At 43.8% G+C, this 23048-nt stretch overlaps 1 protein-coding gene across 2 annotated transcripts in view; it reads left to right on the forward strand.

Annotated features, from left to right (window-relative positions):
• Positions 1 to 23048, forward strand: part of BRAF (B-Raf proto-oncogene, serine/threonine kinase) — a 69498-nt gene that overhangs the window by 32725 nt on the left and 13725 nt on the right. Inside the window, exons 7-12 of one of the 2 annotated variants that reach the window (XM_084809494.1) lie at positions 813 to 932; positions 14344 to 14503; positions 16427 to 16463; positions 18597 to 18716; positions 22378 to 22514; positions 22790 to 22907. In XM_084809494.1, the coding sequence (XP_084665620.1) occupies positions 813 to 932; positions 14344 to 14503; positions 16427 to 16463; positions 18597 to 18716; positions 22378 to 22514; positions 22790 to 22907 (692 nt within the window). The remainder of the gene's footprint in view (positions 1 to 812; positions 933 to 14343; positions 14504 to 16426; positions 16464 to 18596; positions 18717 to 22377; positions 22515 to 22789; positions 22908 to 23048) is intronic. The other variant, XM_084809493.1, reaches the window with a different exon arrangement.

Raw genomic sequence — 23048 nt, forward strand, 5'->3', positions numbered from 1 at the left:
TAGGGAAGAGAACTTTCAAAATGTACAATTTCCAAACAGATTACTTTTTGTTTCTATTTTAAAAATGACTTCCAAATTGCTTGTCTGCATTTAGAAGCTGCTTTTAAAAAACATTCCTTTCCCAACAGCCTTTCAAATAATTGGCTGTATTTTAACGTGGAACATCCATGTCATTCTTGACATGAGGCTTCTGCCAAAAATGGCAACCCTGTGTTGAGCGTGCCCATCACCAACCACTCCCAATAGTGTTCTGGAATACTTAGCCAGATTATAGTGATGTCATGCTGTGTGTCCTCTGCCAGTAACAGCCAATATTGGGGAGAGCAGGTGGGAAAACACTCAACTTAACATCATGACATGGGTAAATGGGCCTAAATCAGCCTTCCCCAATTTGGTGTCTTCCAGGTGTGTTGGACTGTAACTCCCAGCATCCCCAAGTCAGCCATGCTAGCCTAAATGCTGTGGGGAAAGTGTGAAAGGCTACCTGTTTTTGGCAGTAGCCCCATCGCAGCTGTAACAGTTTAATTTCTCTCCTAGTACCTAGAAAAGCAGACCACCACTTAGCCCCAGCAGAAACCAGAGCTGTACCACTTTGACCAAAGTACAAAAAGCCTTTATTTGGATAACTGATCCAAGCCACTGACATTTACCTCTCCCAGTTAACTGAGACCAAAACTACGGTGTCATCTTCCAGAGCTTTTTCTTTTTGAGACAATGCTATTTGTCTTCTGCTTTTTTCTTCCTCTAAGTATTATGATAGGAAACTTCTGGGTTTTGCCCAAATTAGGTTTCTTTTTGTTCTTGCCTTACAGTTTGCTGTTTGTTTCCAAGTTCTTTGAACACCACCCAATACCACAGGAGGAAGCCTCCTTAGGCGAGACAACCACAGCATCTGGATCATACCCTTCAGTGGCCCCTTCAGATTCACCTGGGTATGCTCTTAAATCCTGCTGTTCTGATAACATTGTATTTTTTAAAATTAGAGGTTGCCTTGGTGGCTCAAAATAACGCTTTACAGCTTGGTCTGGCTGAGCTGTGGTTTGTTACTGAAACTTTTTTGGCCTCTCCATAACTGATGCAGAACTGGAGCATAGATTTGGGGGTTTGCTGAGGGGGAAGGGAGGGGGGAATTGGGTGCATGTGTTCCTTAATGGAGGTTGATTTTCTAAAAATTAAAAGTGCTTTAAAAAGGGGGTGCAGGATGAGGGGTTTTTTTTAATAGTTAGCAGTATCTGATACTGCCTGTCTGCGCATGGGGCCCACCATCATTTTTGTTTTATGAGTAGCCAGCCCCACCCATTGCGCACATGACCCCCACTGCTTGCAAAATGGCAGTTTAGCGCTTCCAGAGGCAAGCCCCCAAACAACCAGTAACACCTTTTTCTGGAAGGGGGCATGTCGGCAGAGCTCCCTTACGTGAGCTCTGCCGACCTGCCCCCTTCCAGAAACGAGCATTTCCACGCATTTCGGGTTGCCCCAGGAAGTGCTAAATCGCCATTGCACAAGTAATGGGGCCATTTGCACACCACAGTTGGACCAGTCATGTGTAGCCAGTCACCACTGGAATCTGCCCAGTATGCTTTTCAGGCCAAAAAAAAAAGACCTGGAATTGTTCTACTATATAACATTTGTAGAACATCTGCCCATCCTTCCTAATCTGTCTGCTCTGGACTCAGTTACTGTAGTGCTACTGTTGCTTACCACTTATGCTAGACGCTGCTAAGTGACTTGACCATGCTCAGCTTTGGCAGAGGAAACCTCCCTTTCTTTAAAGGGAGCCTGTTTTGAAATGAAAAGTTTGGACTTTTGTAGTATTCCACATCATTTTTGTAGTATTCCACATTTGGCCCAATGTGAAGACTTGTTTCCTAAGTCTTGTTTGTAGGATGATTGCCTCCTTGACACATTGAATTTGTTCTTGGATGGAAATTATTTCTAAGAATTGTAAGATACAGAGTAGAATCACCTCTGCTAAGAAGCAGTACAAAGGGTTAACTTGCTTCCTTCTCATTAGGACTGTGCCAGCTTCTCCCCACCCCCCTCCACACACAGGCAGTTTGATGTTGGGTGTGGATTCAGATATGACCCAGTTTCTTCCTGCTGTTTAGTAGGTTTCAACATTCGCTACTTGGTGGGAACTCCCTGAAATTGCCTGGCAAGGTCCGGTACAGCATACATTGAACTCTGAGTCGCTGTGTTTTTCAGCAAGCTGGGATAATTGTTGATAAAACTGTGGCATCTTTTAAAAGTTGGGCTCTTCCAGAGTCTATTCCATGTAGCATTCACCAGTACAAAAACAATTGCAACAGCCATCACACAGCAGCAGAGACTGGGCCAGCTGGTCTTACCCTTAGCCCAGAAAACAGGGAAACATTTGTTAAATGCTGAGAAGGAAATATCCTGTGCAGACTAGTCTGAGTAACAATTAGGTGTCCCCCTTGTGCCAGCAAAGGCACCCTTCATCTTGCACAAACAGAAGCGTGTAGATAGACTTAACTATAGCTGTCAAGGCTTAAGAGCAGCTGTTATACTTGAAATTTGGCAGCCACATTGATGTAGTTCCAGAACATGCCGTGAATACATCGAAAATCCAGTATCTGCCACCTGCTGTGATCCGGTGTGTTTTGAGGTTGTACTAGGATCAAGTGATGCATCACAACTTGGACTGTACGCCTTTGTCCTGTTCCCTCCACCACCTCCCCTCAGGATTCTAAGCTGCAGCCACCAATATGTGATGCTCCCATTGGTCTGTGTTGATTCAGACAGCTTCGAGATCTTCCCAATATGCAAACACAAAGATTAGTCAGAAGAAATTATGGGAAATTGAATTTGTTCCAATTCATATAATGGGTTTCCATTGCATATAACTATTTTCCTTGTGTTGGGGGTTGGGGAAGGTCAACTTAAGCCTTGCCCTGCCATTCAGACATTCCTCATTAACATCTTGCCTTATACCAGACCTAGTGGGAACTTACTAAAGAGATTGATTGACAGTTTACACCAGGAATTAGACAAGGAATACATACATCCCTGTTGGTTCTGCTGGACTTCTCAGCAGTGTTTAATACCATCGGCCATGGTATCCTTCTGGACCACCTAGCAAAGGTGGATTTGAGAGGAACCATTTTATAGAGGTTTGGAGATGCTGCTGGATTCAGCTTTGCACCTGAATGCTCAGGTGGTGGCTGTACCCAGGAGCACCTTTGCCCAGATTAGGCTGCACCAGCTGCATCCATTTCTGCTGATGTCAGCCATAACCGCTGCGGCGCTTGCCTTAGTTATATCTAGACTGGATTATTGCAATGCACTCAATGTGGAGAAACCTTCCTGAAGAGTCTTTGGAAACCTCAAGTGGTCCAGAATGCAGCAGTGAGGATGTGACCAGGCATTTGCTCATGTGCTCATATCACACCTGACCTGTAACAGCAGCACTGGTTACCAGGCTGTTTCTCACCACAGTCCATAGTGTTGAGGTATGATTGAGTACTGTGATTACCTTTTAAGGCCCTGAATGGCTTAGGTCTAAGATACCTTAGGGATCACCAACTCCTGTACCAGCCTGCCCATGCCCTAAAATCTGGCAGAAAGGGCCTTCTCTATGTCCTGACTATGATGGAAGCTTGGTTGATGGGAACAACTGAAAGAGCCTTCTCAGCGATCATACCCAAATTATGTAATTTTTTGACCCATCAGGTCTGGTTGGCTGCCTCTCTTGCTGTGTTCTGCTGGATGGTAAAAACTTCTTTTTCCAGCAGGACTTTGTTTAACCAGTTAGAAAATGTTCCTGTCCAATGTCTTTGCTTCCCTGCTGAACCTGTCCTTGTTTTATCATGTTGTTGTTTCTATGGAATGTTATCTTATTTTAGAATTGGTTTGAATTGTTGTAAGCTACTCTGAGTGGTGTGTAACCATTAGAAGGGCAGGATATAAATACTTATATAAAACGTATGTTGATTTAGACTATTGGACTAAGAGACATACCTGCCCAATAGTAAAACAAACCACATACAAATGCTTTTAAAAATCCTATTAAGTGACATAAAACAACGCAAAGCAAAGTTAAGAGTTTTCCCCCTCCCTTCTAGTGAACTTCTGCAGTCAGGATAGTATAAAACCTTCTGAAGTCCCAATGAGAGAAAAGCTTCCCCATTTAGAGAAGTACTTCTGGTCCTGCAGGCATTTGCTTGAAATGTGTCTCTCTTGACTTCAGTGAAATATGTTTCCAAGTGAATTGGATTGGCTATGTAGCTTTCAAGCTGCTTTATTTACTATATCTAAAATATTTCTTGGCCTGCTTTCAGGGCAGGAGCCCTCCCAAGGCAGCATAGGACAATAAAATTCACATAATAAAAACTGATGCAGTAATAATAACAATAAAACAGCAACAACAGCAAACATTCTAAAAAACAACAAACAGAAGCATAAAACAAAACCTACACCATACAACTGCAGCTACAAGTCCATCAGATAAAAGATAATCAGGGAAAAGCAAGAGTAAAGTAATAAGTTTTCAGGGCCTTTCTAAAAGCCTGCAATGACGGGGTCTGGCAGACCCCTAATGGCAGCATATTCCAGAGGTGTAGGGCCACTGTAGAAAAGATAGTCTCTTGTGTAGTCATCCACCTAAGTGCCCTCACAGGTGGGCAAATGAGAAGGGCTTCTCTTGCTGATCTTAAAGTACAGACAGGGTGATATGGGTGAAGGAGCTCCTTCAAGTAATTTGGTCCCAAACCATTTATGGCTTTAAAGATCAAAACCAGCACTTTAAATTAAGCTTGGAAGCACACCAGTAACCAGTACAGCTGGTGCAGTATAGGTGTTATATAATCTAATCACCTCAGCCAAACCAACAGCTGAAGTGTTCAGACCATTTTCAAAGGCAGCCCCAAGTACAATGCATTACAGTAGTCCTGGATGTCACTAGTGCATGGATAACTGAGGCAAGGTCCATCCCCTCCAGACAGGGCTGCAACTGGCGTAACAGCCTAAGCTTGTAAAACACATTCCTAGACACAGCAGAGACCTGAGCTTCCCCAGTTAGCGCAGAGTACAGGAGGACTCCCAGAATGAACACTTGGTCTTTTAGCGGGGGGTGCAGCGCCATCTAAGACCAATTGTAAACCTCCATCCAGAGTAGCTGATTTCCCAGCTCACAGTTCCACCATCATATCTGGATTAAGTTTCAGCTTGTTTACCCTCATCCACCCCAAAACAGCCTCCAGACACTGGTTCATGAGTTCCACAGCCTCCTTGGGATGTGTAGATGGAAATGAGAGGTAGAGCTGAGTATCATCCGCATACTGATGACACTTTAGCCCAAACCTCCTGATGACTTTTCCCAGTGGTTTCATGTAGATGTTAAAAAGCTTGGGGGACAGGATGGAACCTTTGTGCACCCCACAGGCTAATGACCATGGAGTGAAACAAAAGTCCCCTAGCATCACCTTCTGAGACCACTCCTCCAGGACCATGCCTCCCAACCCAGATAAATGATCCCGAAGGAAACCATGATCGATGGTATCGAAAACCACTGAGAGGTCCAGAAGAACCAGCAGGGTTATATTCCCCCATCCATTCCCTGGTATAAGACATCAACCAGGATGGCCAAAGCTGTTTCCATCCCATAACCAGGTCTGAAACCTGATTGGAATGGATCTAAATAATCAGTATCATCCAACACTGGTTGGAGTTGTAAGACTGCAACACGCTCTAGCACCTTGCCCAAGAATGGCAAATTTGACACAAGGCGGTAGTTATCTGAAGCCATAGGATCTAGATTTTATTTCTTCAACAAGGCCCTCAAGACTGCTTCTTTCAAACCTGCGGGAACCTCACCGCCCCTCAAGGACGCATTAACCACCTCTGAGGTCCAGGGACCCAGCCTACCTTGGGCAGATTTCTCAAGCCAGGATGGACAAGGATCTAAAGAGCAAGTAGCAGGCCTCAGGCCTCCAAGCAGTTTGTCCACATCCTCAGGTTGCACAAGCCAAAAGGTATGGTAACATGACTAGGTGGTGCACTAGCCCAGTCCATCTCAGACTGTCAAAACAATGGCATCCAAGTCAGCATGAATATGAGCAACTTTAGCTGCAAAAATGTCTAGCAGATTGCTCACAGTGGGCCTTTGAGGGTTTGAGTTGTTGTGTGTTAGAGCCTACACCCAAGAGGCCTTTAACCACCCAAACGAGCTCCGCTAGACAACACTGAGCAGATGCACTGATTGTGGTGAAGTAAGATTTCTTCGCTGCCATCATCACCAAAGAATAAGATCACAAATGGATTCCTGTTTGATCGTATTCATTACGAGTCTTCTGTCATTTGCGCTGTAATCATCAACACAGTCATTTCATTCCCTGCAGCTCTTCAGAATACCGAGGAGCTGACACAGTTCTACAATTGGCTCAACAACATTTGGGAGCAATTGTATCAATAGCCCGGTTCATCTCCTCATTCCAAGTGGTGATTAGGATCTTGGCAGGACCACCAGCTAAGCCTGCAGGAAAATCCCCAAGAGACCTCAGAAATCCATCTGGATTCATCAGCCCCTTGGGGGCAGATAATCAAACTTGGTCCCCCACCTTTGCAGAGGTTACAGGTAACCTGAAGGCCAACACTGTTCAGATCATGATCTGTCCATGTCAGTGGAGTCACTACTGGCTCCCCCATCCACAGATCATTTTCTCCCAATCCAGCAGAGAAAACCAGGTCTAAAGTATGTCCTGCTATATTCAGTCTGTTTCCCACCTCCCAGCTGAGCAGAGCAGAGGAAGCTGCTCCAGCTGGTCTAGGGACTATAGAGAGTGAACAGGGAGAGCAAACAGGAGTTGGCCAGGGGAGTTCGGCAGGGGAGGTCAAGGCGGAGGCCCCTAATATGTTTTTTTTTCCATTTTCTTTGTTTTCGTTTGTTTTTTCATTTTTCTCAAATTTCTTTTTCTTGTAACACACACTTCCATACCAGTGGGCTGGTGTTTTTAACCTCCAGTGAATAGAGACAAAGCACAGTACAATCAGAAAGCTAGAAACATAAAGGGAATAGAGACTATGGAAGGAAAAGACTAGTGGTGGTGACCTGCAATGTCTGTTCCATGATTGTTTTCTTGCCTGAGATCAACATGGCCTACATGTGCAACAAGTGCAAGTTGAAGATGCTGTTGGAAGAAAAAGTAAGAGGACTGGAGCGGTGAGTGTTATTCTCCAGGGAATAAGAGAACACAAAGAGTTCTTGGACAGAATGGTGCAACTACAGCAGCAAAGTGAAGAACAGAAGCTAGAAGAGCAAGCTGAGGCAGAAGAGGAAAATGCTGAGGTGAGGAAAAAAGTAGAGGATACTCCTTGGAAAAGGGTGACAGTTAGGAGCAGAAGAGCTAGAAGCCACTCTGCACCAGTGGAAGCAGTGGAACTAGGGAACCATTTCCAGGTACTTGAAGATGAGACTGGAGGGCAGCCTGCAGAGGAAGAATTACAGGGGAATTCTTGCATGAGAGCAAGCAAGAGGATGTAGGTCAGTCAAGCAGAGGCGATGAAACCAAGGCCTACAACCACAAGAAGAGAAGAGTAGTAGTAGTGGGAGATCCCTTGCTGCGTGGGATCGAAACCCAAGTATGTCATGAAGACCCATGGACTCACCAGGTATGCTGTCTCCTGGCAGGATGGATTAGAGACTTGACTGAAGGGTTGTCTACACTCATAAAACCCACTGACAGGTATCCCTTTCTTCTCATCCATGTGCATACAAAAGATACCACCAAGCAGAGCTACGATGAAATCACATCACACTTTGAAGCTTTGGGAAGGAAACTCAAGAATTTTGGGGCCCAGATAGTTTTCTCATCCATCCTTCAAGTATTTAGAAGAGGGACAGAAAGGGAAAGAAAAATACTCCAAGTGAACAACTAGCTACAAAGATAGTGCTTGCATGAGAGATTTGGATTCTGGGACCACGGGCTATACTTCCTGGAAGATGGACTGTTGGCAAGGGATGGGTTGCACCTCACAAAGGCTGGGAGGAATGTGTTTGACCACAGCATGAAGAACTTTGTCAGGGGGGCTTTAAACTGAAGCCTACTGGGGAGGGAGACGTAAAATTGGGGGTAACAACGGATGAAGGCTCATGTACCACAACAGAGAGAACAGCTCTAATAGCACCCAATAATAGTCTTCAGACACATGTAGGAAGAAAGCCAGACTATAAAGCACATGGTCTTCAATGTCTTTACACTAATGCCCAGAGTATGGGAAACAAACAGAATGAACTTGAACTCTTAGTACAGGAGGGAAATTATGGCTTGATAGGTGTAACTGAAACTTGGTGGGATGACTCCCGTGACAGCAATTGAAGGATATAATTTGTTCAAAAAGAACAGGAAGAACAGAAAAGAAGGTGGAGTTGCACTATATGTTAAAAATACATATCTCTCCACAGAAATACAGGAGGATGAGCTTAGTAGGCCCATTGAGAGCATCTGGGTTAAAATAAATGGAGCAGAGAATAAAAGGAACATGGTGGTCAGAGTCTACTACCGGCCACCCAATCAAAGAGAAGACGAGGATGAAACTTTTGAAAAGCAAATTTCCAACGTTTCAAGGAAGCAAGATGTAGTAGTAATGAGGGACTTCAATTTCCCTGATATTTGTTCTGCAAAACATGACCTCTCCAAGAGATTCCTGCCTTGTGTTGCTGATAACTTCCTCCTACAGAAAGTGGAGGAAGGAACTAGAGGATTGGCTATCCTTGACTTCATCCTAACCAACAGGGATGACTTAGTGGATAAAGTAGCAGTTATGGGAACTCTGGGGGAAAGTGACCATGTTATACTTGAGTTCTTGCTTCTAAAGGAAGCAACGCTGAGTGTACCCAAACGCGTACCCTGGATTTTAGGAAAGCTGATTTTAATAAACTCAGAACAATGATCAGTAAGGTCCCATGGCAAGCGATTCTAATGAGAAAAGGAGTCCAAGATGGGTGGGAGTTTTTAAAAAAGGAAATTCTCAAGGCACAATCACAAACAATTCCAACAAGAAAAAAAGGTGGAACACAACAGAAGAAGCCAGTGTGGCTTCACAAAAAGCTTAGAGATGACCTGAAAACAAAAAAGCACACATATAGGAAGTGGAAGGAAGGCCAAGCTACAAAGGAAGAGTACAGGCAGGTAGCACAGAATTGCAGGGGTGGCGTCAGGAAGGCTAAAGCTGAGAACGAGCTGAGGTTAGCAAGGGATGCAAAAAGCAACAAAAAGGCTTTCTTCAGCTACGTGCATAGTAAAAGACAGAGGAAAAAAATGGTGGTTCAGCTATTAAATAAGGATGGCAAAATGATAACAGATGACAAAGAAAAGGCAGAGGTGCTCAATTCCTACTTTGGCTCAGTCTTCTCCCAAAAGAGGGGCTATGACACCCCCCCCCCCCCCCGGCAAAGGCAAAGTACGGGCTGAAGGGGCAGGATTGCAGCTTGAGATCGATAGGCATATGGTCAAGGAACACCTAATTACTTTGAATGAGTTCAAATCTCCAGGGCCAGATGAACTGCATCCTAGAGTAATAAAGGAACTGGCAGAAGAACTCTCAGAACCACTGTCTATTATCTTTGAGAAATCAGGGCGGACGGGTGAAGTGCCTGATGACTGCAGGGGGGCTGATGTTGTCCATATCTTCAAAAAGGGCTAAAAGGAGGAACTGGGAAAATTCTGGGAGCAGATGATAAAGCAATCCATCTGTAAGCACCTTGAAAACAATGCAGTGATTACTCGAAGCCAAAATGGATTTGTCAAGAACAAATCCTGCCAGACTAATCTGATCTCATTTTTGGATCAGGTCACCTCCCTTGTGGACTGTGGGAATGCTGTGGACATAATATACCTCACCTTCAGCAAAGCTTTCGACAAAGTGCCCTGTGATATCCTGACTAGCAAACCAGCTCAAAGTGGGCTAGATGAAACAACAATCCGGTGGATCCACAGTTGGCTACAGGATTGGACTCAAAGAGTGCTTATCAATGGGATCTTCTCAAACTGGGGAGAGGTAACGAGTGGGGTACTGCAGGGCTCAGTCCTGGGCCCAGTGCTCTTCAACATTTTTATTAATGTCTTGGAGGAGGAGGTGCAGGGAATGCTGATCAAATTTGCAGATGACACAAAATTGGGCGGGATAGGTAATACTTTGGAAGACAGAAACAAAATTCAAAGTGACCTGGATAGACTGGAGCGCTGGGCAGAAAACAACAGTATGACATTTCATAGGGAGAAATGCCAAGTTCTGCACCTAGGAAAAAGAAACGAAATGCACAGTTACAAGATGGGCGATACTTGCCTCAAAAATACTACAAGTGAGAAGGATCTTGGAATTGTTGTCCATCACAAGCTGAATATGAGCCAACAATGTGATGTGGCTGCAAAAAAGGCCAATGCTATTTTGGGCTGCATTCATAGAAGCTTCCAAATCCCATGAAGTGCTAGTTCCTCTCTACTCAGCACTGATCAGGCCTCATCTTGAATACTGTGTCCAGTTCTGGGCGCCACACATTAAGAAGGATGCAGACAAACTGGAGAGGGTTCAGAGGAGGGCAGCAAAGATGATCAGGGGACTGGAAACAAAGCCCTATGAGGAGAGACTGAAGGAACTGGGCATATTTAGCCTTGAGAAGAGAAGACTGAGGGGAGATATGATTGCGCTCTTCAAGTCCTTGAAAGGTTGTCACAGACAGGAAGGCCAGGATCTCTTCTCGATCATCCCAGAGTGCAGGACATGGAATAATGGGCTCAAGTTACAGGAAGTCGGATTTCAGCTGAACATTAGGAAAAACATCCTGAGTGTTAGAGCAACACGTCAGTGGAACCAATTACCTAAGGAGGTGGTGGGCTCTCCCACACTGGAGGCATTCAAGAGGAGGCTGGACAGCCATCTGTCAGGGATGCTTTGACTTAGAGTCCTGCATTGAGCAGGGGGTTGGACTCAGTGGTCTTATAGGCCCCTTCCAACCCTACTATTCTATGATTCTATGACATGTGTTAGACCAGATGTTATCTGAGTCAGGCCCATGGCTGACATGACAGCCATGAAATCTTGCACGGCTCCTGACAAGGTAGTCTCAGCATGCGTATTAAAATCCCCCAAGATCACAGGTCTTCAGGTTCTCAATACTACACTCAAGACCACCTCAGTCAGCTCGGGCAGGGAGACTGTTAGGCTGCAGGGTGGGCAGTACACCAACAGAATCCCAATCATGTCTCGGTGTCTAACACTAGGTGCAGACACTCAAAGCTGGCTGACAATTGGATGAGGTATCTGACCAGGGAGATGGAATCCCTATAGACCAAGGCTACCTCCTCTCCACCCTTCCAGTCGAGCTTGGTACTGCACAAAAAACCCTGATGGACACATTTGGGAGAGGATAACCCCTCCCCCATCATCCAACTAGGTTTTGGTGACACAGGCCAGGTTGGCACGCTCTTCAGCTATCAAGCCTGCGATGGTGCAGCCTTTCCCATTAGCTGACCTGGCATTCATCCGCAGCACCTTCAGGCTAGAAGGGATTCCAGGCAAGTCACCAAAATTACTGAGGTTGGAAGGTGAACTGGAAGGCGATAAAGCATACAGATTTCTCAACTGCCTTCCCCTCACTCGGTGTCATCGCCTTCCACTGCCATAACATCCTCTGCCCAGCACTACATCTCTAGCGGCTCCAACTTCCTCCACCGCAGGATTCAAAGCAGAAGTGGCAAGCAGCTCACTCCTGCAGGGGCCCGACCAACCATAGGTGGTTGTTACATGTGAAACGGGTCAAAGTGTGTTTCCAGCCCCACACACTTGATGCAGTGCAAGGAACATTTGTGCAGTCACGCCAGTGTTGCACTTTATACTTGGTGTTAAAATAACCCAGTGCATGGAACAAGATTGGTGGGAGTTACACAGTGAAATACTCCCAAATAAATTTTGCCACAACTAGGATACCCATTAAGGGACGGGGGGGGGGGGGGGGCAGTGCGCACACATCTACCAGCCTTGCACATAAATCCACAAAAGTTACTAGCCAACCTGGTCATGCATGCCAGTGGAAGTAGTTTTGTGGCGCATTTATTTATTGGTTTGTTTTTCTTAAAGCATTTTTCCTCTGCATCTTTCAAAGGTTCTCAGAACAGTTTACCTGAGATCAATAACAAGACAGTCCTTGTCCTCAGGCTTATGGCATGTCTTAATCTTGATGAGTGGGGGGAATCCCCTTTTATCCACTTGACAAAAACTACCGTACCTTCTTGTTTGGAGGCGAGTTTTAGGCCCAGACTATGCATGTGCCGGATGAGGTAGTAGAATGGACTGGACTATTTCAGGTTGCTTCTTGGGATCACATTTTTTAATGCTCCTTATTTTAAACAAAAAAAAACTCCTCTCTACAGGTGGAAAGTAGGAATGAAGGGAGTGTGCTGGGCTAGAATCTTTCCCCCATATGCTATAGTTTTTGTTTTCTTAAACTTGCAGGAGGGTTTTTTAAAATGTGTGGAGTATTCAAACGTGTGACACCCCCCCCCCCCCCCCCGCAATCTGAACCGGGGACAGTCCATTCTGGAACCTCATTCTGCCACACTTGTAGACCAGGCCTTTATCATTAGATGAGTAGGCAAGTGGCTATTTACAGGCTTGCCTTACAGAGAGATATCTATCTCAAGGTTGAGCCCCAACCCTAATACAAAGAAATGTACACATGTGGGGCAAGAACCATGTGCAGCTGGAGATTCATTTGCTTGCTGTCTATAATGCAGCAATTTCAAGTACCAATGAAACAAGGAGCTATTCCATTTTAAAAATGGCTTGACTCTTCAGTGGCAGAGGTATTGCTGCTGCAGAAATGGCAAGCAAGTGTTCAGTTCCACATGTAGTTCTGTCCCCTGTGCATGAAAATGCAACCTTGTATTGTGGCCTAAATCTTTACTGACTCTTCTAATTTGGTACAGTAAACAGTACTGTAATCAACATAGCTTCACAACTCTTGTGCTTTTTTGTCTTTTTAATTAAACTGTTTTCAATATTTGCATTTTGAAGCACAAGATGATCTGTCATCCTTTTGTTGCTTGTGTACCATCATGATTATTTATACAGCACTTGGTGTGGGAGAGAGCTTTGCAGTAAAAAACATAATATTGGCATTAAGAGAGCAGTAATTCCAGCTACAGTTGTTGTTTCAAATCACTGCTCACTGCACTGTGTCTTTACTGCACAGTAATCTTACCATTCTGTGTACCTCAATTAGTGCCATATTTGGGATGCAGGACATTGATGCCAAATGCTGTCTTGTGCTTCATTAAGTCATTATATGAAAACTCTTAAGATCATTTTCAACAACAGGGTATTTTTTATTTTTTATGTGTGGGGAAACGTCTATCCTGCCTTTCCAGTTCCAAGGAAGCGTTCAAAGTGGTTCATGTCAATACTCAGTAAATCAATAAAAATACTGAAGCATGAAAACCAACAACAAAACAGAAGCAGCTACTAAAACACTTAAAAGCATTGTGAGCTAAGAAATTCAAACAGCAAACAGGCTGAAGGCCTGTTGAAACACCCGGGTGTTCAGCTGATGGTGAAGAACCAGTAAAGAGGGAGCCAGCCAAACTTCCAAAGGCAGGGAGTTCCACATTCTTGTTGCTGCAACAGAAAAGGCCCTTCACATGTTCCCATCAATCATACTGCAGCAGAGGGTTAGTTCCTGTTTGGCAAAGGGCCATACCTCAGTGGTAGAGCACATGCCTTGCATTCCAAAGGTCTCAGGTTCAATCCCTGTCATCTCCAGGGAGGAATGATTCCCGTCTGAAACACTGGGGAGCCACTGCCAGTCAGTGCAGACAGTACTAAGCTAGACGGACCAATGAACTGACTTGGCGGAAGGCAGCTTTCCTTTTTCCTCCAGTTTTGAGGACTCTTGGGGAGAATTCCATTTGCTGCTCATCATCTGTCAGTTGGCGGGAGCTCAGTGGGTTTATCAGCGGTGAAAGCATTTCACTTACCATTTTAAATTTCCCACAATGCTTTGGTGTAGGGTCACTCTGGGGGATTGTGGAGCATGTCAGTGCCTTGTAACCTCCCACCAAACAGAGTGGGGAGAACTGGTGGACGGGTGGCTCAATCTAACACCGGTGTCAGCACCTGGGGGACCTTGGCAGCTGCTTGAGGATGCTGGGGGCTGATGCCAGTCCTGCTCAGAAGGTAGCAGGATGCACACAAGGACCTCTCCAGCTGATCTCAGTGGACAGGCAATTCATGTGAGTGGTGATGGTCCTTGTTGTATCTTCTGTAGACTAACTAGAGTCTCCTGCAGATAAACCTTAATCCCCTTTTTTTATGCCTTGACTTCCTCAGCCCACCAATTCTCCCTAGTCCTTCTCCTTCAAAATCCATTCCAATACCCCAGCCTTTCCGACCAGCAGACGAAGACCATCGGAATCAGTTTGGTCAACGAGATCGTTCCTCATCTGCCCCCAATGTGCACATCAATACAATAGAGCCTGTCAACATTGATGTAAGTTCCAGTCCAACCTTTGTCTTTGTAACTGAAATGTCTGCTTTCTTTTCCTTTGCCAGTCAAGGCAGGGGTAGGCAACAAATGGGCAGCAAGAGCCTACTTGGCTTTCCTGATTCCCATTCCTTCAAAGGTGGCGGGGTAGCTGGTGTGAGAGGCTGGAGCGAGACGTATCTCGTCCAGGGAATGGCCTGAAGGCATAGGAGTCTGCTCTGATGCTGAACCTAACAGATGTGGTCCTATAAGCTACCATGGCCTGAGACCATCTTGGAAACTGTATATAACCATTCTGAGCTCGTTGGAGGAAGAGAAGGATATGTGTTACACCGACCGGATGCTGTTTCTGGGCCATGCGTTGCCTATGGGCAAACTCACATATGCAGTGTTGATTTTAATCAGGGGCGGGCAACATCCAGGGGCTCATTTCCATCCTAGAACCCACCAGGGTCTACACCCCTGCACAGCCTGCCAAATTTGCCACTGAAATTCAGCAGTGGTGCAGCAACAAAGAAGTGCCGATTTTTCCCTTTTTTGCCACAGTGCCGCTGAATATTGGTGGCAAACAAGCAACATTTTCCTTAACTTAAGGAAAAATCAGCTCTTTGGGGCTGCTGTACAGCAAATTTGGCTGTATCCATCCCTGCAAATTTATCTATCCCTGATCTTAATAGATCATGCTACCAGAGTATTCAGCACCTGTGTATAAAATCAGAAATTGGTGCTTAAGTGCAAGTTCACATATTCTGTTTTAAGTTATAGCCAGCCCTGTGATAGGCTGGCAGATGGTCACCATGACTAAGTAAGGCTTGCTACCTACTTAGACAGTTCGAAAGCAAGAAATTGCAAGTAGATAAATAGGTACCGCTTCGGCGGGAAAGGTAACAGCGTTCCGTGCACCTCGGTGTTCAGTCATGCTGGCCACATGACCACGGAAGCGTCCTTGGACAGCGCTGGCTCTTCGGCTTAGAAATGGAGATGAGCACCACACCCTAGAGTCGGACACAACTGGTTGGGGACACCTTTACCTTTAGACCCTTCGGAAAGGGGAGAGATACATGAAGAAAGACTAGTCCTCTCCCAGCTTGGCTGCCATGGTTGAGTGAAAGTAATGATAATGTGGTGATTCCGGCTATTTCATTCACTGATTGTATGCTTGGTGACTGCAAGTGTACTTAATGAAACAGGAGAATGTATTTTGATACATTAGACCTGCTGTATGCAAGCCCATAACATGAACATGTTTTTGACTTCAGCATTTTCTACCTCATTATTGCAGTTTCTCTAATGCAAAGTCCAAAGTAGCTAGTGAGAACCATTGTGTGTAGTCCCCAGAAGCTAAAAATTACTGTCTTCGTTTTAAGTGTGAATACAGGGACCAGCAGTAGATTGGCATTATCAGATGTTACTCCTACAGCATCCCCCAAAACAGAGTTAACTAAGTGTGTCATTTCTATTTTGCCTAATAGTTCTGTGTTACTCAGAAGCTTGCTACCTGTCCATTAATGGAAGTTGGTCCATAAGCTAACACCTTGCCTATTTAACACTGCTAATTGATGATCATTGTTTCCCTGCACCTCCAGTCAGTAGTCTTTATTTTTCCTCCTTGCTCTTTAGAACAATGCTTTAAGAGTATCTATTAGAGCAGATCATGATCCTGGCATCATTCTCCAAGCTGCTTCTTGACAATTAGCTTGCCAGACCCAACAAAGCTCAAGCAACCTTATTGTGGGTGCACAGGTATTGGCAGGCAAGTGGCCATTTTTTGGGTTGGTAGTAAAGTATGCTCTATCTGTGCAGCTGCTGTCAGTATGCATTTCTAAGCTAAACAAAATCATATTTGTGCTATATCCCCTGTCCTCATAGTGACAAGCAATGTAAGTAATGTATGAATAAGGTGCATACAGTTTTGTTTTTGGTTTGTAGGACTTGATTAGAGATCAAGGGTTGCGAGGAGAGGGAGGTAAGTGACTTTGTTCTCTTGCATACAAAATGCATTGCTTTGCCTCCTCACCTTTATGCTACCTCCTTTTGCAAAATACAGACACAGAGAGAAATGTGAACAGAGCAATGAAATTTAGCTGCACTTGCTTGTCCATGACATTTAGCATTTGTCTGATAAAAGTTTCAGTGGTTCACATTTCATCGTGGGTGAAGGGGAGGGGAGAATAACATGCAAAGTGGTAGCCAGTGGTTTTTTCATAGATAATCAAATATGATTCTAGGAGGTCAGACCTTTAATTTATCCTCCTTGGCCTTCCTTTTGCCCTAAAAAACCCAAACTTATTATTCTCCTATCTTGATTCACAAGAAGGATCCCTTTTAGGGGCCTGTCAGCCAGCACAGTTTGTGAGCGGACTACTGAAGGTCATTCTTCGCTGTTTTTAAACCATGGCAGTGTCTTAGGAAAATCCCTCTGGTCTTCATAAACATGAGATATAGGGTTCGTATGCATTAATGCTAAGAAAGAAATGGGTACTGCCCTGCCACTCACAGATCCTTGGCGCATCCATAACTTTCTTGATAGTAATAGGGGAGTCAACTCATCAGTCAGATTAATCAGTTAAAACATTTTGATCAGCTTTTAAAAGATGCTCCCCACTGAATAGGGCAGCAAACTTTAATTTTTTAAAAAGTACATTTTTGATGCAAGAACTTACAAACATTGCAGGTGACAAGTGCCATCTCAGAAGAGGCTTTTCCTCCTGCACTCGTGTGAGAGAAGGAGTGGGGAAAGACTCTTCTAAGACTGCGGGCCAGTTCGTACTATCAGCCCACCGTGGCTTGGACTACAGTGTGTGCTGGTGCTTGCAGGCAGCGATTTTGAATATTGAATGCCCAGCCATGGCTTATCATGTCATGCGAACCCGAGTGGTGGGGGTTGTGCGAAGGTTAAACAACCCTAACATAACCCAACAACAGACCATGATTTATGCGAGGGTTGTTTAACCCTCGCACAACCCCCACGGCCCAAGTTCGCATGACATGACAAGCTGCGGCCGGGTGTTGGATATTCAGATCCTGCCCGGCATGCAATGCAGGCCACTGTGTTGATCATGTGAACTGGGTCTGTGCCTTTTGCCATGTATGTGTGCATCTCTTAAAAGTGAAGTATGATTTTGTCTAAAAAGGGTGGTTGGTTTTGTTCTCTCATGCAAATTTGTACAGATATAATTGAATGGTTAATCAGTTAATTGACTAAGATGTCTTTAATCAGGTGATAGTTGTAACATGTGATGTGTAGTAGGATGCTCCCATGCAGTGAAAATGTAAAGCAAATTTGAATTGACTTCTTGTGCCTGGGTCTAGCTCTTAGCAGAGAGAAGCTTCAGTAGCAAAAGCCAGTACTGTAAATACGTATATTTTTTCTACCAAGAGACATAGATGCCTTTGGTGGATGCTACTACTGCTGCAACACGTGTTTAGAGTAGAGCTCCAAATGCTCACTGGCTGGCAGGCTTAATTAAAGCTTTGACATGGCTCTTCATCATTTGAGCTTTGCCATGTAATGCGGGAAAGCATGTGTCCTTAATCAGCTGGCCTTTTTTGCTTTCCATGGCTTCCTTTGTTTTGTGTTTCCTTTTTAACCCATTTGCAACCTGTGACTTCACTTCAGTATTTAAGACAAACCATGTTTCAGTTAGGAGTTTGTTTCCTCTCACTTCACTCGGTTACATCTAACAAAGCTGGCTACTACTTTGCAAATTTGAGATCAAAGGTGTGACCTAAAACCATGAACCCTGCCAATGAATACATTGCCCATTTTGACTATCGTGTATGTTCGGATAGCTGTGGCTTTTGAACAGTTTTGCCCATTCTGTCCAACAGTTAAATGTTGTGTACTGTTATGTACTATTATGTTTAAAACTCTGATCAATCAGCTCTCTGCTGGGCATCTGATAATATGTGGCAATTCCCAATCTTTTGAAAGCATGCTGTTCATTTTCTTTTAAAGTGGAAATGGGGGTTCTCCCCTGCAAAGTCATAAACGATCTATGCCTAGGAGTCAAAGCACCTTAGTTATGTCCCATGACTTTCATTTCTTCTGTGTGTCTGTCTTCCTGTCTCTGCCTGCCCGTCTCTTTCTCTCTAACAGCCCCTATGAACCAGCTGATGCGCTGCCTTCGGAAATACCAATCCCGGACTCCCAGTCCCCTCCTCCATTCTGTCCCCAGTGAGATAGTGTTTGATTTTGAGCCTGGCCCAGTGTTCAGAGGTAGTTGGGCTCTTCTTTCTCGTTTTCACCCAAATCAAACTAAATAAAACCACAGATGCTGTTTGTGCCTCACCCTCACAGCGTGTGTATGTAAGTGTGTGAGTTTATCAAAACACTGTATTTTTTTCCCTTTTTTTTCTTTTTGGCTTGGCCTGGCTGGAATGCTTTGAATGTGCTTTTTCTCCCATTTTCACTCACCCTTATTAAACTCACAAATTACTCTGTATTGGGCATCTGACATAAGGCTACTAGAGCAATACATTGTAGAGATGAGGTTTCCATGCTGCCATAAGAAAAGTGTTGCCTGTTGCAAGGGTCTCCACTTACTGTGTAACTAAGGATAGGACAAGTCCTGCATATACTTAACATCTGTGCAGAACATTAGGTGTTCCAAGGGATTTCCCTGATTATGGCTGCCAACCGATGGGGTGGGGGTGGGGGGATAGTCTGGCCGGCTCCTGTACATTTAACAGTAGGCTGATCTGCCAAAAACAGCAGGTGAAACTTTTCCTGGCATGGAGATAAGCATGATATCCTGTTGCGGGGCCAGCAGATCAACCTGCTGTTAGTCTCAGGAGTGAAAGTCTGTACAAAAGTTGACAGCCCTACCCTGGATTCCTACAGAACTATTCTGTTGTGCATGGTTTTAAGGCTTTGCAGGATTAAGAAGTAGATAGATAATCATAATTTCCTTCACTGTCAGGTTTAATCTAATGCCTGAGATAGATCTCTTTATTTAACACTGTCTTTCAGAATACTGTTGCAAAATACTAACACTTCTGCTGACAACTTAATTAATTCTCTGGTCTATGGTTTATCTCAATGGTACATTGAGGCTGTGACTAATCTGGATACTAATGGAACGTGATGCAGTACACTGCAGACATCAACTGAAGTCATGAACAGTTTCTTTTTTACTAAACATAAGAAATTTTCATTTAGATTTGTGGCTGGTTTACTACAAAAAAAGAATCCTAGGCAAAAACAGGGCTGCAATCCAGCACAGAATTGGACATACTTAGACACATTTTTTTCTCAACTAGATTGTGGCCCAGGTATTGAACTGGAGTATGAAATGCTGATATGGTGATGCACCACAGTACAACTTGTACAAAAATGGATAGCCTTGTGAATTTCAGTGCTTCCATTTTGGCTGCTCTGAAGGCTTTTATTCCCCAGCAAAGGGCATTTCACCTCATCAGTTAAATAATTCTGAAAATAAATCACCTTTAGAACAAAGTAACTTCATCAACTAAACGAGAATAAAAAAATATTTAAATATAGTTTCATTCTTTGTTATAGTGAGGGCAAGTTTTCAGAGTGAAAAGATTCAGGTTTAAACTGTGACAATTTATAAAACATAACTTCTAACAAATTGATAAGAGCAGCCCCCTCCAGTGCCATAGTCATCCTATTTTTGTAGCATTAGCATTGTGTTGATGGCCTGGTATAATCTTCTGTAATTTAGTTCATCATTTCCCCCTGGAAGAGCCAAGATGGCAGCTTAGGGAAACTATGTTTACCCTACTAAATATCGCCTGGGTGATTTGGAAAGGAGGAAGAAATAATTAAAATTTTAAGAGGAAAAGCTAGCCCTCATTAGACAAGTTTTCAGCCTAGTTTGTATAAGCTACATCTTTCCAATGGTGGTTATACACATTCATTTCTTTTTCACATAGAGCTCTTCCTATAATGTTGGAAGCCCCAATAGATGTTGAATGAAAGCAATGTGTTCTCAAAATACTGAAAAGGAAGAAGCTTCTTTGTTGCATGGAGCTTGGGAGGACAGACTTGTATGTGGCACAAAGGAGGGAAGGCAAGGGCATCATTACAGAAATGAAGAGCTGCTCAGTCAGAGCCAGATGGAGGACATCTGTAAGGAACTGTCAGACAGTGGGAGAGATGGAATTAGGTTGGCTAGCATAAGAGACAGAACCTTCTCATTGATGGCTCTGGAGTTACAGAACTCCCTTCCAGCTTAGCCCCTTCAGTACAGGTTTTTAAGAAGACCTTGAAAAGGCTCTCTTCCCTGCAGCCTTTCCTTGAAACTGTGAGTGACTTGTATGATTCACAACAGTTCTTAGTAACTGTGCACCTATCTGATCTTGTACAATTCCTCTTTGTACGTTGCTTTGTGAGTGCATGGCCCTAAAAAGTGACTTAGAAACACTTTGAAGAAATAAATGGACACAAGGCTTGGGTAAAGCAAGAAAAGTAGAGGGGCTAGGGACAAAGCTCTAAGGGTCCCCTATCCTTCCACAGGCTATGGGAGAGATGAAAAGCCTTTAGCCTTCTAAGTTGATAATCCCAAACATGCTTAGTAAGCCTCACTGAACACAGTCAGATTTATTTCCAAGTAAACTTGCACAGGATTGTGCTATAAGTGGGTCTATTTGGGAAAACAAATAAACGGTTGTAAGCTCAAATTGTACTATAGTTGATCACACACACACACACACACACTGTCTAGGCTTCTGTTATTCTAGTACCCAATTAAATGTTTACTCCTATAGTCTTATGTTAGTGTTATGTAAATAGTACTCCTATTTAACTCTGACTTTTCTGGCTGGGTAAGGTAAATGAGGTAATGCAGCAGAAGGCATCTTCTGCTTGGATACTACTACTTTGACAGAAGTCCTTCAAAGGAGCAAAAAGCACCGTGATCTTGTCTCCATGGCAGTGCACAGAATCTCTGAAATACCTAGAGGCCTCAGCCCAAAATACAGCAGTGTGTGTAGTCGGTTTAGTTCCATGTCCTTTTAATATTATCAATACAATTCTTTGCCCAGTTAGTTATAGGATAGGTTTAAAAAAAAAAAAAATCAGCAGCTTTAAGTAGCATTGTAGAGCTAGGTAGATTCCGGGCTGTTTGTGTTCATCTGTTTACATGAATGATACATTCATGATATTTCCCTTCAGCTTCAAGAGCTGTTTGCCATGCAGCATTGAGAAGCTACTGTTTTGGGGAAGGCTCACCGACCTAGCTTTACAGTTCTTTGGGTCCTGGCCTCAGTTTTAATCTTCTTTCCATTTGAGTCCAAGTTGGTTGCATGCCGAGCTGTTGTCAGATTGCTAAAGGGTTAGTGGCAGCAAGCCTGGAAAGCCAGCTAAATTATATAAAATAGTCTGAATTTTCCTTCTTTTTTTTTTAATAGGCAAACTCGAATGCCGTGCATTTGTTTTGATTAGCATTTTTCCTGCTTAAAGAGACAGTGGGTACAATCCATACATATCTTAAGTGTGCTTCAGGTTCATTGATTTCAGTGGGGCTTGAGCCCACTTAACTCCTTTTTATACTGTGCCCAATTTCTTTTTAGCAATTCAGCAACTAATAAATTTTGTAGGGTGCAGTGATTGCTGTTGATCAAGCTTGCTCTTTCCTTTTTCCTCTTGTAAATTTAAATCACAATTCTAATCCCACAGAAATCAGTAGATGTTTCACAGTTGAATTAAGTAAGCTAAGACTGCACCCTGAAATGTGTGTGTTAAATGCACTTGTTTTGTAAGTCTTGACACTTACATTTAAATGCCTTTTATGTTTGGAAATATTGCATCTTAAGCACAATTTCTGCACTTACTATTGTGTGAAGTAAATCCACCTGGGCATATTTAAGGCTTTAAAAACCCAGAAGTATTTTCTGACTTTTAATCTCAAATATAGGCTCAACCACGGGTTTGTCTGCCACACCACCTGCCTCCTTACCTGGGTCCCTCACCAATGTGAAAGCATTACAGAAATCCCCAGGGCCTCAGCGAGAGAGGAAGTCCTCGTCATCTTCAGAAGATCGGACCAGAATGGTGAGGTCAAAATTAGTTTATTGAATTGGTGTCCACTCTTTACCATATTAGAGTGCCAGTGTGGATGTAATGCTGCCTGATCTCCTAATCATGGTTAGAAGATCAGGAACATTGCACAGGCTTCAGTACTTCTTTCTTCTCTCACCATGGTTGCAAACTGTGGGTTGGAACTAATCATGGCTAGCAAAAATGCCAGTACACACACACACACACACACACCTTGTTAAGAAAAGATGGCACTTATGGATATATTACTGTGGTTGCTTTTCATGCAGAAAACTCTTGGTCGACGAGACTCAAGTGATGACTGGGAGATACCAGATGGCCAGATCACAGTTGGACAAAGAATAGGCTCTGGATCATTTGGGACAGTCTTTAAGGGAAAGTGGCATGGTATGTAACTACTGCACCACACTGCTTTTCACCCTAAGTATGAGAAGGGCTATTTAAGAGTTAAAAACTTTTTTTCATTTTTAAATGGAAGTATAGACAAAGTGTGTGATATTGAAAATTTAGAAGATATCTCTGTTGCTA

This window comes from Heloderma suspectum, chromosome 7 (genome assembly GCF_057233095.1).
Source record: "Heloderma suspectum isolate Gila_16-S chromosome 7, 16-S_ref, whole genome shotgun sequence".
In the NCBI taxonomy this organism is placed as follows: domain Eukaryota; kingdom Metazoa; phylum Chordata; class Lepidosauria; order Squamata; family Helodermatidae; genus Heloderma; species Heloderma suspectum.